Below are 16,841 nucleotides of genomic sequence, written 5' to 3' on the forward strand. Positions count from 1 at the left end.
ACCCCTGAGTCACTCTTCAGAGAAAGACAGGCAAACAGCAAAGGATCTGCAAATTGTTCTCACACCTGCATAATAATGCTGTTATTACACTGATAACTGCAGAGAACAGTCCTTAATCCACGTGATGATTTAAACGACCTAACTCTATTACCAAGCAATTGCAAATCAACAATAAATATTTCTGTGCCAGCATGCTGATAAAACGCTGCTACTACAGTAATTACAGCATTACGACCCAGATATAAGAACACTTTAACATGTGCTGCTGAGGGATTTATGGCCTTGGAAATCCTGGGTCTGAGGCAGGTCTGTGGAGTCCCATGGTGTTGAGGTTGGAGTCGGAGGGGGAGGGGGAGGAGGAGGAGGAGGTGGAGGAAGAGGAGGAGGAGGAGGAAGAGGCTTCGACCGGAAGAAGGATCAATTCAGCCTGTTGATGTCCTTTGCTTTGTTGCTGTTGCTGCTGCTGCTGTGGTTGTGGCTGTGTATGTCTTTGTACAAGCAGTGCTGTAAGGCTGTCTTCTATGGGTGCATTCATGTGAGCCAAGCTCGACAGAGAGTCTTTGGATTCCTGATGGGTCCTCTCCAGTTTGTGGTTGGGACCCTGAAAAAGAGAGTTGCAGAGCATATACAGTTTAGCAGTCATCTCTCTGTCAACAAACTACATTGTTAAAGTTAATCCAGTTTATTCATCCAGTGCTTTGCAAATACACAGGTACTACTACTGTGACAGAATGCAAGTCCAGGAATTAACAATCCAGATTAGGTTTAAAATTAGTCAGATAAATTCAAGAATTTTGATATAAAAAACTAAACTACAATAATGCAAAAGTACTTTCATACCACTTTTCATTGATCCTTTCAACAGTACCAAAACCTAAGCTAAGCCAACATATCAGACCTGGGTTCAATACCATTTACAAAATATACAAAAAACATTCTTAGGACTTGTTGCAGCCTGTATAGACTACCAGATGGGTGGGGTTTATCACAGCAAAACAATTCAGACAGAAAAGCATATGAAAATGACTTTCTAATACTTTCCTGTGATTGTCAAAATTTTCTGGCACTTACTGTGGCAAACCTCAACCATTTGGCACCTAAGAACACAAGCCTGTGAATCATATTTGCAAATACCACTGGACTCATATCTATAAAAAAAACGCAGGGACACAATCTGTATCTATTGAATGAAGTGAGAACCCCCTTACTTGAGTTGCTGTATGGCTGAAGAAATGGCTGGTAGTCAGAGCAACGGCCTGCACCTTCACAGCAGGTCTGTGATAGTCTGGACTGGCAGTCACAGTGCTGTAGGCCGGGGGTCCCAGGGTGGACTGCCTCTGCAGCAGCTGCAGGATGGTCTGAATATCTGACATCATCTGAGACTCCAGCCTGGACCACAGAAAAAGCACAGAAAAAATAGAGAAAGAGAGAAAGGGAGAGAGAGAGAGAGAGAGAGAGAGAGAGAGAGAGGGGAATAGATAATACTTTGACAGTACTGATGATGCAAGGAGTGTAATGGATGACAGCACATTCAACTGTGCTTTTCTGTCTTTCTGCCGGGTGCTTCATTGAGCACTAGGTGGAGCTTGTGCTTCTCGGCAGTGGACAAATGAAGAGATGGTGAAGGCTTGGGAACACATTCTGTCAGCGTAGTAGACGGTTGCCACTGCTCTTGCTAGGAGTGATAATGAGCATTCAGTGGGAGGTGTGAATTCAGCATTTACTGTGGAAATGACTGGATCACACTCCTTCACTCAGTCTAATTATGGCTAGATTTAATCCAAGTGCTATATTTAGGGCATCAGGCAAAATGGGTTAATGCTGAATAATGTTTTAATTACTCGTCTACTATTCAAGGACATTGTCAAATTCACTTTGTTCCTGGTTTACATGTCGCTGTGTGCAACATGTGTTTGCTAGGCCATGATTAATGAGAGATATAGTAAATGCAGACATACAGTAGGTATTCAATGCAGGTGCAGCAAACAGGAATTTTTCTTGGGTATTGATATGACTTGGTTCTAGAGAATGCTGTACCAATAGTGTTTTTCTGTCATATCCTAGTCAATGGAAAAAAAAACACTTAAATTGAGCCGAAATGGCAGAGAAATGCTGCTGATCCTATACAAGGCAGCAGTGCCTGTTAGGGGAAAAACAGGGTCAGGTAGAGTGCAGTGGATAAAATGTGTTATTTGAGATAACCAAAAAAAATAAAAAAATCTGAACCAGCCCAGTGAAGCAGGAGCCCTCCAGTGTTGTCTCTTGTTCACTGTGATAATTCCTTCTAAAAATACCACCTGCTGTTCATCTGTCTGTCTGTGTCAGGTGGCCTGCTGGCTGCAGGTGTGTTGTTATCACTACGCTCATCGTGTTTATCCACCGCAGGAAATAATGAGAATTAAATGTACTAATGCTGGACAAGTAGCCTATTTACATATTGTGATGTTTAAATCCGACTGCATTTATCTAGAATAGGCTATCTCCTGGCATCTCGTGTTATTCCTTCACAACATTTTTCAGACATACTTCTGTTCTCAGTTGTCTGTTTGAGATTCAGAGGTTATTTCAGTAATGAGATCCATTCAGAAATAAACAGATTTACTTCATGCAACGCTACAAACAATGTTCATGCACCAATAACTGCAGTCAGAACGAAGCATAAGTGCCACAATTGTTATTTAGCTCTTTGCCCTCTACAGTTTCAGAGGTTGTAATTATCTGTATTCTTGATGATGTATTATAGTCAAATGACTGGACTCTCCTTTTAGACTTCATCATATAAACGATAAAACTCGGCTAAGAAAGGCTAAGAAAACGAGAGATATACAAACTGTGCTGTGACACAAAGAACCCCTGAGGGGCTTATAACAATATCTCACCCCAAAAGAAGGAAAAAAGCAATATGCTAACAGTATTAAACTTTCAAATTGGCGCTCTGATGATATACACGGGCGAAGTTCATAATCTGGGGGTTCTTTATGGTTTATGATATATTAGGATAAATTTGAATAAATCTTAAAACATGTACCTGTTTAGGTGCTCTTGAAGCTGACCTAAGCGCTGTTCCACCTCTCCATATGTGATTTCACTGGCAGAATTGTCCTCCCCTCTCAGGTCCTGCAACTGTGCTGACTCATCCAGGTAGTCTGTGGGCTTCTTACAGGCCCATTTATCACAGCACAGATCTGGAGAGAGAAACCAACACACATACTTTACAACCTCACATGTGGGTCAGAGCAAGGTAATCACTAAACCAAAAAACCACTGAAATAGAATGTAATTAATCTCTACAGGAGAGCTGCGTGTTGGTTCTTTGTCGTCATTTATCAAGCCCTTGTTGCAGGAAAATTGTTAACGCAATGTTTTTCCACACAGCTAGCAATCTAACCCTGCTGTTATCTCTACTGGGCACCTGTTAGTAGTCAGCTCCCTGTGCACTGATTTGTGCTGAGCCCCTTTTGTGATTTTAAACAGAATGATGGTTAGCTCTGTGTGACTATATTATCTGGTGCAGCAGTCTGTGCAGGTGGCTTTGTACAACTATGGCTACCATGATGTGCTGTAGAGATACTCCTTGTTGGCTCTGTTGTGTGTGCCACCGCAATGGATGGTGTTTACCTTTGCCCTCAGGAGGTCTTACTTTCAATACACTTCTAACAGTGGAGATCAACAATAGATGCGGCATGTCCCTCAGCAATTTACAGACGTTTTACCTCCATAACCCCAACTGTTGTTCATGTATTGGTTGGCTAGCGAGTCTTATTAGGAATATGTGAAGATGTCTAGAAATGCCCTTACAGCACCCTGTGACATCTAACTCAGATGTCGAGGTGGGTAATGTGGCAATTGGACATGGTTCTGCAGTTATTTAAGGGTATTCTAGATCTGTAAGCCAATAAATTCCTCAGAGAAGAATTAAGCAGGTTATGAATTTGGGGTAGAGTGAGTGAGCATGTGATGTATGGGTATAAGACAGATTTTCCTTAAGCCTCCAAAAATGACCTACACTATGACTAAGACTTGAAAAAAACCTAAAACCTGGCTCCACTGAGACTTCCCATAATATTTGTTTCATGGGAACTACTGTAGGGCTGCATAATTCAAGCATAGATTTAGTCAGGGATTTACTATGACCACGATTTGATGAATACACTATTTTTTTGTCATTGAAGCTTGCTCCACTCATACAGGTGTAACTGTCTACTGGGATTTTCTGCAACAGGGTTGTTGTGGACCACTTTGACACATACATGTCACCAACCAACTGACTCAACAGCCAATCCATAGACCTATTTTTCTACTATAGCGAGATGACTATGACGCTGGAATAATTGGATGATGTTCATCATGATCCTCTTAAAGCGGATATCTGCAGCAGTGGCCTTTTTCATGATCCAGCTGCTATGATGTCATTTCTGTGTGGATACTGAGGGACTGTACCATCCTGGCTGCACGGTTTGGGAAATCAAGGCTGTCCAGTCCTTTAGAAATAGGATACACAACCTGTCTAGTAAGGTTTGAGTTTAGGTTTAGGTTTAACTGAGGATTAACATGGCGCTATGCGATTCAACTCAAGCACCAATAGGTTTTAAGAGCTTCTGTCAAAATAGTAAAGATTATGTACACATTTTCAGAAAGATAGAACAAAGCATGTTACCTTCAAAAGATGGGCTTCTCTCCAAGCTGTCTCTGACCTGGATGTGTCCAATGAGATTTGAGTCTAGGCCCAGGACCGGGGCATCAGCCGACGAGTAACCCAGGACTGCTGAGCCCAGAGACTGCAGCTCATCTTTCCCTGAGTTCTTGCGGTCTTCTGAACCTCTCTTTAGGCACAGGTTAGAGTCCCTCTCCCTCCCAGAGTCTTTATCCACTTCCTTGTTGTTTTCCCCTGTGGAACGGTAATCAACAGGAGTCAGTGGAACACACTGTACCCTGCTCCCCAGAGAATAGCCTTCCTTAAGGAGCAGCGCTCAGTGAACAATAACAAAGAACAATTTTGCATCCACAAAATACAAGATGTAGACTGCAGATTAGTTTATATTCACCTTTAGGTAGATCTGGTGTGAAGGAGATCCTTCTCCTGCCCTTAGTGCCCTCATCATCTGAATCACAGCCTTGGGAATAGGTAGCCTGCACCAATGTGAGTGTTAGCATTAATTAGTTAATACAAATATTAATGACAAATATGTTACTGAAATGATGAATTCTGAATTCCTGTTAGACAAATAAAACCTAATAATTTAATTATCATTGTGAAAAGTGAAGAGTTTTAAAGGGAAAATCCATGCTAATGTAAATATTGTATTCGATGAACAACATCAGTTAGACATGCAAAGGTCCCATAACACCACAGTAATATTATCTACCTTGGTATTATCATCTCTGAGATTGAAGGTGAGCTCCAGGTTGGTGAAGAAGAAGTCAGCAAACTCTGGGTATTTGTCTAGCACCTCCAGCAGCTCTTCTCTCTGAATGGTGTGCAGGTCACAGTAACTCAGCGCTCGCACGTCAGCGTTGGACTTTCCAGGCTTGGCTAATAGGTGAATCATTTCTCCAAAGATGTCATTTTTTCCTGGTAATGACACACACACAGACAGTGCACCTTGTCAAATTATTCAATGGCAATTTAAAAAAAATGACGCAAAATTTACTCGCAATGACATCTACAGGTATTCATGCATAATACGCAGTGAGAAAATTTTACTGTCATGTCTTCTATGTGGACTTATCTAACTATCTCTCCCACACTGACTGAAAAGACGACAAAAATATCAATTTGTTTTTGTGGATTATGAAAATCAGAGCCTTTTCTCTCCGTATGGATACTCTCCCCAGGTCTGTACATCAGTTGTCTTGCTATCTCTGATCCATTATTTATGCTGAGGAATAACTGCCAACTCAAAGCATCTTTGATGTTGAGAGAAAAGGGTTTGATTGTGATTGACATACTTTACTTGTTGTGTACTTCAAAGGGAATATTTGTGTAGATAATGGCTACCACATAATGAAGTCAGTTCTTCAGCAAACTCATAAGACGTTGTAAAATCTATCATAGGCCTCGGTTACAAACTTGAGAATGAAAGATATTGCTTCGTAGAAATGGGGGTGCATTTTGCAAAGGACTAGAAGTATAGTTTAAAGGGCATCATGAAAAAGGCCTTTGTTGGTGCCAGGGTTCACTAAATGCCAACACTGTGAGCAGGGGTTCATGTGAAAGAGATATGATGTGTTGGTCTCCAGTCTGCCCATCACAGCGGGCAGCGGACACCTCTCTACCACAGAAGACAGCGTCACACAGAGTGTTGTACAATCTATCTCCCACATACAGCTCTCGCCGCAAGGATTTAGAAGGTCATCTGCTCAGACGGTGGCGTAATAGACTAATTCCTCACCTCTGGAACAATACTACTGACCGAGGATGGAATCCCACCAAGACCATCTCTTCCGTATCATCGCTTAACTGTTATTCTTCCGAAACTTTGAGAAATTAAAAATGTTTTAGGACTAAGGACTAACTGCTACCTCAAAATAGGGGCTGGGACTGTACTGTAGGTAGCAACAGACAAATAACATAAGTTTTTAGAAACAAATTGGTGTAAAATGGTGCTGATGGAGCATTATTTTTGTATCAAATATAAATGAGCTGATCTTTGAGATCAGTGACTTTTCCAGTGTATTTGTTAATAATGGGTTTTGTGTGATGCTGCAGCTTTTGCTAAGCTCAGACCCCATTCTGTCAGGTGCAGCTTTGGAGAGCATTCGTCTCATGAATAATGGCAATTTTAATCCAGGCTTGGCCCGTAGCACCTGGTTGTGGTACACCAGTGAAGAAAAACATTATCACTAATAAGAGTAATGAGTATTTAGCATCAGTATATTACAGAGACAAAACATTATTTCAAATTTAGAGTTGACAATTGTTTTACACAGAACTATCTTTTAAAGACAGTTCCTCTTTCATAATTCCTTTTTGCAGCTTTAACTCATCTCCCTGTACTATTAAAAAAGTGGTAAAGCAATGCTATGACAGCCATTTCACTGTGCTCTTTGAAATTGCTAAACAGTCTTCCATGGAGCCACTTAATAGAAATGTCAGAGGCGCAAGCTTGTCACATGAACAACCTATTGCCTAAAAGACAGAACCTTGGGAAGGTATATGTTGCCATTCTTGTCAAAATGTGCGAACATGATGTGGTTTAGATAACTGGTTTAAAAAGTATTCAGGTGTGAAGAGCTCAAAAAAGGACCACATTTTATTGTAATGGAAGTCCCACCGCACCTCTTTGTTAGTGATTCTGTGTTTGAACAGTGTGTCTCCATTGGGAAAACACACTGCCTATCCTTCCTTGAGCTGATTACAGTAGCATCTCTGCGTACTTGCAAATATCAAGCATCCTAAATTGAGTAGGAAGTTATGAAAATCAGTAATTCAAATCATTCAATCCAATGGATCAGAAAAAAAATAAAAACAAAACAAACAAAAAAAAAAAACCTACAGATTTAATTCTCTTACAAAAAGAGACACGTCAAAACCCACAAGTGAATTCAAAGCACATGTGCTTTTTGGACACATGCTGGTTTTCATATGTGAACAATATTTTTCATGTTGTATTCACATGTGAATACAATGGTTTAAAGTGTATTTTTGTTTTGTTGTTTCTTTGTTGTTTTTTTTAAAATTTTTAAAAAAAACTTAATTTCACATGCAGAGACAATTCACAAGTGAAAATGTAATTTTCACATGGGAAATGGGAAATTTCCCATGCAAAAAGATTTGCCTAATCATGTCTTAAAAGGTTTTTCACTAAAGCAGGGAATTAGTTAAGTTGCTAAAGTAACATCTGGCCATTTAATTTGCTATTCCAAACTAGTTTTGAGATTACCATAATATCACTTTAAACCACCCTCTCCTGTCCTGTTTTTTTTTTTTTTTTTTTTTAAATCAAAATGGACCACAAGCAGTGGAATCTGGGTTTTGTGTTTGGTCTTAGTAGCTGCTTTTGAATCCACACAGGTTTGATGTTGACATTCAACACACATTCAACTGAGAGATCTTCTATAAAATAGGGATGTAACTGATGATATAATACTTCCATAGATGTAACTGATAGAATTGTTCACACCTTTCAGTGGATGGTGGAGCTCTTGAGAGGTTGAGAACAACAGAGTAAGATCACTGGCATTTAAATTCATGATACTGATGACAGACATTGGCAAAAGGTCAAACAAAAAAGAAACCCATCTTGAGGCAAAGGAGAAGGAAATCTCTCCAACTTGCTCCACTGTCACCGAAAACTCCTTTTACCACTTAGCTGGCATTTATTTTATTGGCATTAATAAGTACAACATATTGTTATAGCTTTAAGGCCAGCAGAAAAACAGTAGAGTAGACTTAAGACAAACTTAAGACTGTACTCTTCTTCAGTCTGGGACCCTAATTAAATTGACTCTTTGCCGAGGGACCAAGATTATTCAAATATGCTTATACTCTTATCATGAGGGTAGAAACAAGCCCACAATCCATTTTGGCTCCTGCCTTTTAAAACTTTTAGAGACTTTTTTTTATATGTAGAAGTAGGACTTGGAACATAAGTGTTTGGGAAATTTGTTAATCTATCATAAACATTACAAATTGAAACAAATATTTTAGAAGTTATATGGTTGGTCTTTGTATCAAAAACTCGACAATACATTTCTCAGCGAAAAAAGAGTTCAATCTAATAAATCACTATGTAAACAAAGTCAACAGTGGGGCAACAGTGTTTTAAAAGCAAATGCCATACTGCAATTACAGATTGGCCTTTAAAAAAATGCCACTATGCACAGTAAGCTGTCAAAGCATAATGCACAGAATCCGCAGGTTTTTTCAGTTTTTGTGCCAGTTAACATTGAATATTCTCAGCTTTCATAAAGGACATAAATCACAGTCAACCTTTTTTCATTCACTCCCCAGTTGCCCATCATCATACTTCAGGCTCCATTACCTAGAGTAATCGCCCTTGGATGTTACACTACCATGGCAGTAACACATGATCAAGAAGGGATTGTCTTTACCAAGGATGGCTACCACAATGTCATCTTTCAGGATCTCGATGGAGCCGCGGGACAGAAAGTAGAGAGCGGTGAGGACGTCACCGCTGTGGACCAGGGTGTCTCCTGGAGGGGCGTGGATGGTCTGGAAGCGCATGGCCAAGGCCCTCAAGCAGCCCTTGGTGGCTCCGTGGAACGCCTTGCAGTCTTGGAGAAGATTCTTATTGAGGTGGAGGCAGATATCCGCCTGGAGGCACTCAGGAAAGCCTTTTAACACCTATGACGCAGAGGTAATCCATGAGTAAGATGCACACAAAGATCCGTTTGATAGCCTTGAATGAGACGCATATGGAAAAGCATTCTGCCAAGACAGGCGATGCAGTCCTGTGCAAGCCATGTGTAGCAAATGCTCTATTGCTTTAAGATGAGAGTGCTTTCACAAAGAAAAGTAGCAGTTAAGCTCGACAATGGCACACAAAGATGAGGAGATGGCATGAAAACAAACACTTAACTGAGTGATACACAGTTGGTACACAACAGCATGCGTCTACACCACAAAAAGATAGATATTGTACAGTAAGAAAAGGATTGAGTATGAAAACGTAGACAGACAATTTCTTAATTGAAATAGGTTCATATTTTTTATATTGACATTGAAAGATTGCTGATAACCCCCACAGTACAATGTACACCCAGTTTGGCTTTATCTCTTTTTCTCTAGCTGAACTGGAAACACCTGAAGTTGAAGTGTGGATGTGAAATATTGTGTGACAAGTATGAGTAATGATGATGAATAATGAAACCAGAAGGTCGCCATTTTTATGCCCCAAGTGCATTTATTAAGTAAAGCCTTACTAGGGCTGAATCTCAAAATCTTGAAGTGTGCATCCACCTTAAGAGAAAGAATTGACTGCATGCATTCATTGTTATATAATGTATAAAAGTACAAAAAACAAACTGTTCTTCTCTGTTTGTTAATTTAAATAACCACAAATAATGGAACTTTTTACAGATGCACAGATGTTTCTAGCAATCCTTCAGTGCATACGTCAAGCAAGATTTGTATCAAATATTCAGGAATTCATGAAGATATTACAGAATAAAATGTGCTATGATGATGATCCAATTCACAAAAACACCACAACTCCAAAATGAAATGGAAATATCTACAGGACATTTTAAATCTTATATAGCATAAATCACATAGAGCGTAGTTGTGGCTTTTAAACTGAGGCCGACATGTACATTTTCACCAGTTTCCCATGTAACACTTTAGTTTATAGACCTTCATTTTATCTCACATGGAGATATACCACATATTTAGCACTGCATGTGATTCTGTCTCAAATTTTTATACTTGCCGTTATAAGGGTGGTAAACCCTCCTTCCTTTTACTGTCACCCTAAGTACTAGGTATTTGAAAGGTAAATACATGGTAAGAATAGAAAATTATTGGCAGTTCCAGCTGTAATTCCAATCTGATGCAGACCGGTGTGTTTGTACCAAGTATTTAAAATATGTTCCATGAAACTAGAGGGAATGTAAATGGTCTGTCAGAGTTTGTATGAGGTCATTATTGATATAATCACCACAACTTACATTTAAACAAATACAGTTTCTCTGATAAGCATAATAAACCCTTTCCAAGTGACTAGAGCCATGAACAATTAAGATGAATGAGAAGCTAATTTATAGGAAAGTATTGCAATAATTCCTAGATAGTACACAGTTAAGCTTGATCTATTGGAAATATAAGCTTACAACAAGATTGTTCTTTGAATTGATGGGTGATAGAGTAGGAGTTTCTAACAAAGTGTAGCCGAATTCCTGGGGAATTAAACCCTCCTGTTTGGTTTGCCATCCTAAACTTGTAACATCTACTAATTAGTTACTTGATAAGTACTACCAGAGGTGCTTTGAAGTAATTCAGCTGTGATTTTTAAGCATCACAGTTTGAAGAAAACTGAATTTATTTTTCTTACCATGTCTTCACTTGATACATACTTAATACTAGTAGTTAATACCGGCCGGGTGACTGTAAAAGGAAGTTACCGATGTTATTGCATGTAAACGTACAGTCGGGAATCTTGACAAAAGTTGTCAATATCTGCTATTTTTCAATGCATGCAAGCATTTATTCACTCCATTTTCCCCCACTCATATGTGGTCTGAATATTTGAAACCATTCCCTGTACTGCATGCTGAAGAAGGGCATCTTGCCTGAAACATCTGTGCAATACAATTTACTGTCATGTTTTCTTTATTCTAATATATGTAAATGTGCTATAGCAGTGACATGAAAAGTGCAGTGTGTGTAGACTATTTTTGCACTAATGCATACAGAAATCATGCATAATTTCTATAAATTTATAATACTGATACTGTAAGGATAATGATGAGAGTGATGTTATTTTAAACAATGCTGAAACAGCGACACAAGCAATGAAAATGGCAACAAAACAAAATATGTACCTCCTGCTCTTACCAATGTAGATATGTTAATCCAGGGGAAAAGCAGACAAGAGAAAGAAAGCTCTTTTTAGCATTTTGCATAAAGATTGTGATTATCATCCATTGAGCTCTGTTAATTTTAGTAAGTATCCTACCCAGTTACAGTAGCAGTTAGATGTGTTTATCATTGTTTCTTACCGTGTTCATGTCAATGCCATTGGTGTAGGTCCAGGAGTGTTGGAAGTATTCCTCCAGCCTCTGCCTCAGCGGGTTGGGGATCTGGTGGAAGCGGATGAACTCCTTGACCCGCAACATTTGAGCATGGTAGCGAGCTGTACCCGAGTACAACCTCTGGATGATGGCAGAGACGTTCCCAAATATACTGGCATACATAAGGGCTGAAATACAGACAGTGATCAAGACATGAGGTGAGTCATATTTGCTTCAGCAACACCAGGAACCGGGAATGTGAATAAATGCTGCTATAAACACGGAAGAGTGTGATCACGAGAAGAATGAGTTTATGTTTTTTACCATTACAGGTACTATGCTATAGATAAACACAGAGTAAAGTTGTTAATGGAAAATGAAATGGATCCATTGTGAAAGACGATAAAAGACCGTAACATACTCACAGCCGATCAACATGACACAGATAGAAAAGATCTTCTCAGAGTTGGTGTTGGGGGAGACATTTCCAAAGCCCACACTGGTCAAACTGCTGAAGGTGAAGTAAAGTGCTGTGACATACTTGTCCTTGATAGAGGGGCCAGAGCTAGGATCGCTGTAGTTGTACCTCTTCCCTATGGACACGCCCAGATTGTCTAGCCAGCCAATCTTGTGCTCCAGGTAGGGCTTCTCCACATTGCCGATGGCGTACCATATACAAGCTAGCCAGTGGGCAATGAGGGCGAAGATGCACATGAGCAACATCAGGACTGCAGCTCCGTACTCAGAGTAGCGATCCAACTTCCTGGCTACACGCACCAATCGCAGGAGCCTAGCTGTCTTCAACAGGCCAATCAGAGTGGTGGTCTAAACAAAATGTACATAAGGCATTTTATTAGTGATAGTAGTTTGTATGTTAGTATGTTTGACTAACCATAGTGCTACAGTAATTTTATCACACAAAAATCAAGTTTTTAGGTTGAATCAAAATCCAAATGCTCAAAAAAGCAAATGTCAATTTCTACTTTACAATTCACTAACCTATAATTGATTCTGATATGATTCTGATTTGCACTTTTCATCTGTCATGCAAGTCTCTCATGAAGAAACAATTTATTTTGTTGCAAATCTACCCCAGCCATGAATGCCAGCATGTTTTGTTAGCTAGCAACAAATCTCCATCTGTGACAAAACACTAGACTTCATTTCACAAACTCAGGTAATGGGTTTCCTCAACAGTGAACTAAATAGGCTAAGACTCTATCCTGGCAACTCCCTGTGGCTCTTTGGTCAAAGCCAAATTAACACTGAAGTGAAGACACCAGCGGTGTACAGATAAATCCTCATTTATTGAAGAATGAACAGGCAGTAACACACACTGAATGAGTCCCAGGGAGAGTGCTGCTTGTTCTGTCTCATCAAGAAAGGCTTCAGCAACACTTACCACTGTAGCCTGGTCATTTATTTACCTGACAATTACAGAATGGCCTTGGAAAGTGGAGTTAATGTCTGCACACGGCAAAAATGTCCTTCTTAACCAGTCAATTATTCTTGTATTTAGTCTTATTTTTCATTAAACAAGTGAAACGCAAAATCAATCCACCAGTGGAGTGAGATATTTTTTCTCATTCAGTCTCTTGATTCAATGCAGTTCAAGTTGTTTAAAGAATCTCCTTGAAACAAGCAACAATATCTTTACATTGCGTAGATCACTCACAGAATAATTTAACCTGTATCAAGAAAATTCTTGGGATTAGTTGAATTTCACGGAGTCGAGTGAATCTTTTTACCCTACGGGGGTATTTTGACTTGTTTCAACAAAATTATGATTAAGACCAGATACCACTTGTGAAGATGGGCATATTTTGCAATACAGTTTGTTATTTTAGACTCATCCTAATAGCTAAAATTAGCAGTAATTATAGTGCATGTACCAGGGATTCAATTTAATGTTAAAGGACAAGGTTAGGCTTGCCATGCTTTTCATGTGAATCCCAAGTGGGATAACTGAATGAGACATCTTCTAGATATTTTTTTTCTATAACAAATATATTTAGTGCACATGTCCTTTGTAGTGTGTACATTGTAATCTGCGATCTAATGAAAGCTTAACCTGTACAAGCAAATGTGCATAGTAGTGCTCACAGTAGCTTTAACCCCCCCCTCTTCCCACGAGGTACAAGTCACGACAAAACACTCAACTTCTTTCCCACTATACTCAAACTGTGTAGCAGTTTGAAAATAATTCCATTATTATTATTACTCCAATTACTCCAACAAAACACCACATGATGTTGATTTTGCATGAATGCTTCTCACAGTATGTTCAATTTGCCTGCAAGTATGTTTTGTTTTTAAAGCAACAAGACATTGATTAAAATCTATTTAAAATATATTGCCTGCTCTAATCAAAAGCTTTCCATAAGCTGTTGAAGAGTAAAACCTTCTTATTAAGCCGCCAAATCAAATGAGCCATGAGAATACCATCTGCTAATATCTGAGTTGTTTTTATTTTCTAAATCAGAATGAGAGGGGATTTGCTTGGTCAACCTAGAAATTATAAACCAAACTGGAAAGGTTTGATTACCAGCTATAACAATTGTATCAGCGTGTGATTACTGTATCTGCCATCCTATTTACAGAACTGAAAAAAGCTACTATTTTTCCTGTATGTATGCTGTCAAACAGTTATGGCTTACATTGATTTCCCTGTGGTGAAGGATAATGGGATTTAATTGCAACTAATTGCAATTAATTATATTATATCCAGTCTATTCCAAGCAATGTTTCTATTCTATGAGGGAAACTGATGTTGCGTTGTTTCTTTTTGGTTTGTTGTCAGTCACTGCACTGACTCAGCAGTAGCAGCAGCAGTGGAAAAGATGATTATGGTTTATAATCAGGAGCTTTTCTGGTGTAATGGAGTGCCTACAAAGCACGATAAAGCACTGAAGTGGATCCAGAGCCTGAAGGGACATATCCTACCAACAAACAAGCCAGCAAGCCTGGCGGCCAGCCTACCAATGGCCATCTCACATCTGCATGTAAGCTGTGCACACAGCCCTGCTGGCTTGCTCCTCACATAAATGCATCATTGATTGCCATTTGGTAAGCCATTAATCCGTGTAAATGGATTCTAGAACGAGGACCATTCAGAAAAAAAAGAAAACACAACAACATGCAATTTAAAGTAATCCTTTCAGAGCCGAGACAGAAAGATTCAGGCTTTAAGTAGTGGCCCAGGGGCACAAGTCTGGACTTAGTAAATGGATAAGAGTGCAAGCATGGCTGGAGTGATGTGCAGCAAAGCTCCCTGGGAGAGAAAACACGTGAAAAAGACATGCATTAGAGATAACATACCTCATCTGATCCTGAGCCAAAGATAAGGAGGTCAAAGGGGATCGCTGCCACCATGTCTATAAGGAACCAGCCTTTAAAGTAATGGATCGCTATCTTAGCTGGATGGCTGACCACCTCCTCATTCTGATTTACGTAAGTGGTCCTGAAGTTTATGAGTATGTCAATGATGAACATGATATCCACTATTAAATCCACTACATTAAGAGGGCTGCAGGAGTATCCACATTCACGCCTCTTCTGCTCCTCTCGGTCATTGAGAAGAAAAGCAGCGGAGTAGGGAGTGAGGATTGCGGTGTAGATGACCAGCAACAAGATCAGCCAGTCCCACACAGCTTTGAAGGGGCTGTAGTGGAGGATGGTGAACTTGTCAATGCGGGGCGTCTGGAGTTTGTACTCTGGCAGCACATCAGCTCCTAGTGACAGCACCTGGAGGAGTGGCAAGAGGGGGACACAAGTTACACACTGCATGTAAAGACTCACAACGCACAGCACCTCATTATTCTGCTCCACTTTGATCACACTGTCAGAAAGTTTCACTTCATTTGCATTGCAATTAAGCTTAGTCTCAAGTTGCCTTAGACCATTGGCAATATGAAAGATTTACTTGCCATCACTTGCATTCGCTGATTTTGACATTGTTTCTCTTTGAGGTAAAAAATAACAATCAATCTGTTGATCATCCTTTTGGCAGTTTGATCAAGACAGTTCAAGTTCACTTAGCTCATAAGCTGGTTATTTCTGAAGCCCCCCAGGTAATGTACCCTCCTGAAGGACTTGACAGCAAGTATGATTTAGCAAACCTGAGAGTAAGTGCTCCGCAGTCAAACAGTATTAGGACAAAGCCGCCTCTCCAATATGACAGACAGGAAGATTGCCTGTGTCCTGGCACCATGAATAATGTGATTGTCACTGACTTGTTCCGCATCTGCAAGGCTTACACTCTGTACTCTTGGTGGAAGTGAATGTACTTGAAGTAGAATGGACAAAAACCTTTTAGGTTTCATAATCAGTTCTCTGCCCAAAAGTAATAGCCCTTGGGCTGACAGATATTCAATAAAGATATGTTGCTCAGCAAACATTTGTTTTAACGATGGTTAATTATTCAGTGTGCTCAGGAAGGCTAAGCTTTCCTCTCTTTTGGCTTAATAAGTTGTGTCAGACAAAGAGAAGGCTCCCTTATGGCAGAAAATAGCACAGGAGTGTGGATGAGGTCAAAGGGTCTTTGTTTTCTGTTATTTCAGCACATTCCTCTATCTTCACTCTATGAATTATAGATTTCACCATGCTAGCAGTCAGGAAGTAGATGCAATGTTCACATCTCAGCGGTGTGTCTCCAATACTGACAGTCAGCAGGGAGGCAGAGCATTTAATTATGATGATGGTGGGTCTTCATTTATGAATGAGAGCTTTATCCTTTGACTGCATTACTGCTGTCAAGATGACTCATCTTGTTGAAAGAAGTTTAAATATAAGATTTCTGCAGCTCCTCCTGTGCTTGTTTTGTTGCTGACATTGCCTAGAGGATACTGGCAGCAGTGTTTTGCTGTAGAGGTGAGACCTCCACACGGAACTTACAAATTTGCAGTGCATGGCTATTTCCATTCACAGAATAAATACACTTGTGTTATGTGTCAGAATTATTCATTTTAGCCCAAACAAACAAAGAGGAGTGTATATTGTGCGTGTATATAATCTCATCATCTGAAATACGGGAATCAATAGGTTTAGAGATGGTGATGAATATCTGCACTCTCAGAGGAGGTCCTTGGCAAGTCCTTGGCCCGGGTTCAAGTCCAGTCAGTAACAGCAAGTGTCCGTCCCCCTGAAATGTC

At 39.8% G+C, this 16,841-nt stretch overlaps 1 protein-coding gene across 1 annotated transcript in view; it reads right to left on the reverse strand.

Moving 5' to 3' along the window:
- Nucleotides 1-274: 274 nt before the first annotated feature.
- The window catches only part of kcnh7b (potassium channel, voltage gated eag related subfamily H, member 7b), a 34,486-nt gene continuing 17,919 nt past the window's right edge, over nucleotides 275-16,841 (reverse strand). The window contains exons 6-16 of the mRNA XM_071913715.2: nucleotides 15,010-15,435; nucleotides 12,117-12,516; nucleotides 11,680-11,879; nucleotides 11,503-11,505; nucleotides 9,055-9,307; nucleotides 5,367-5,572; nucleotides 5,046-5,130; nucleotides 4,658-4,888; nucleotides 3,029-3,185; nucleotides 1,209-1,389; nucleotides 275-601 (exon numbers count right to left, since the gene is read on the reverse strand). Of these exons, the coding sequence (XP_071769816.2) occupies nucleotides 275-601; nucleotides 1,209-1,389; nucleotides 3,029-3,185; nucleotides 4,658-4,888; nucleotides 5,046-5,130; nucleotides 5,367-5,572; nucleotides 9,055-9,307; nucleotides 11,503-11,505; nucleotides 11,680-11,879; nucleotides 12,117-12,516; nucleotides 15,010-15,435 (2,469 nt within the window). The remainder of the gene's footprint in view (nucleotides 602-1,208; nucleotides 1,390-3,028; nucleotides 3,186-4,657; nucleotides 4,889-5,045; nucleotides 5,131-5,366; nucleotides 5,573-9,054; nucleotides 9,308-11,502; nucleotides 11,506-11,679; nucleotides 11,880-12,116; nucleotides 12,517-15,009; nucleotides 15,436-16,841) is intronic.

This window comes from Centroberyx gerrardi, chromosome 10 (genome assembly GCF_048128805.1).
Source record: "Centroberyx gerrardi isolate f3 chromosome 10, fCenGer3.hap1.cur.20231027, whole genome shotgun sequence".
Lineage (NCBI taxonomy): Eukaryota > Metazoa > Chordata > Actinopteri > Beryciformes > Berycidae > Centroberyx > Centroberyx gerrardi.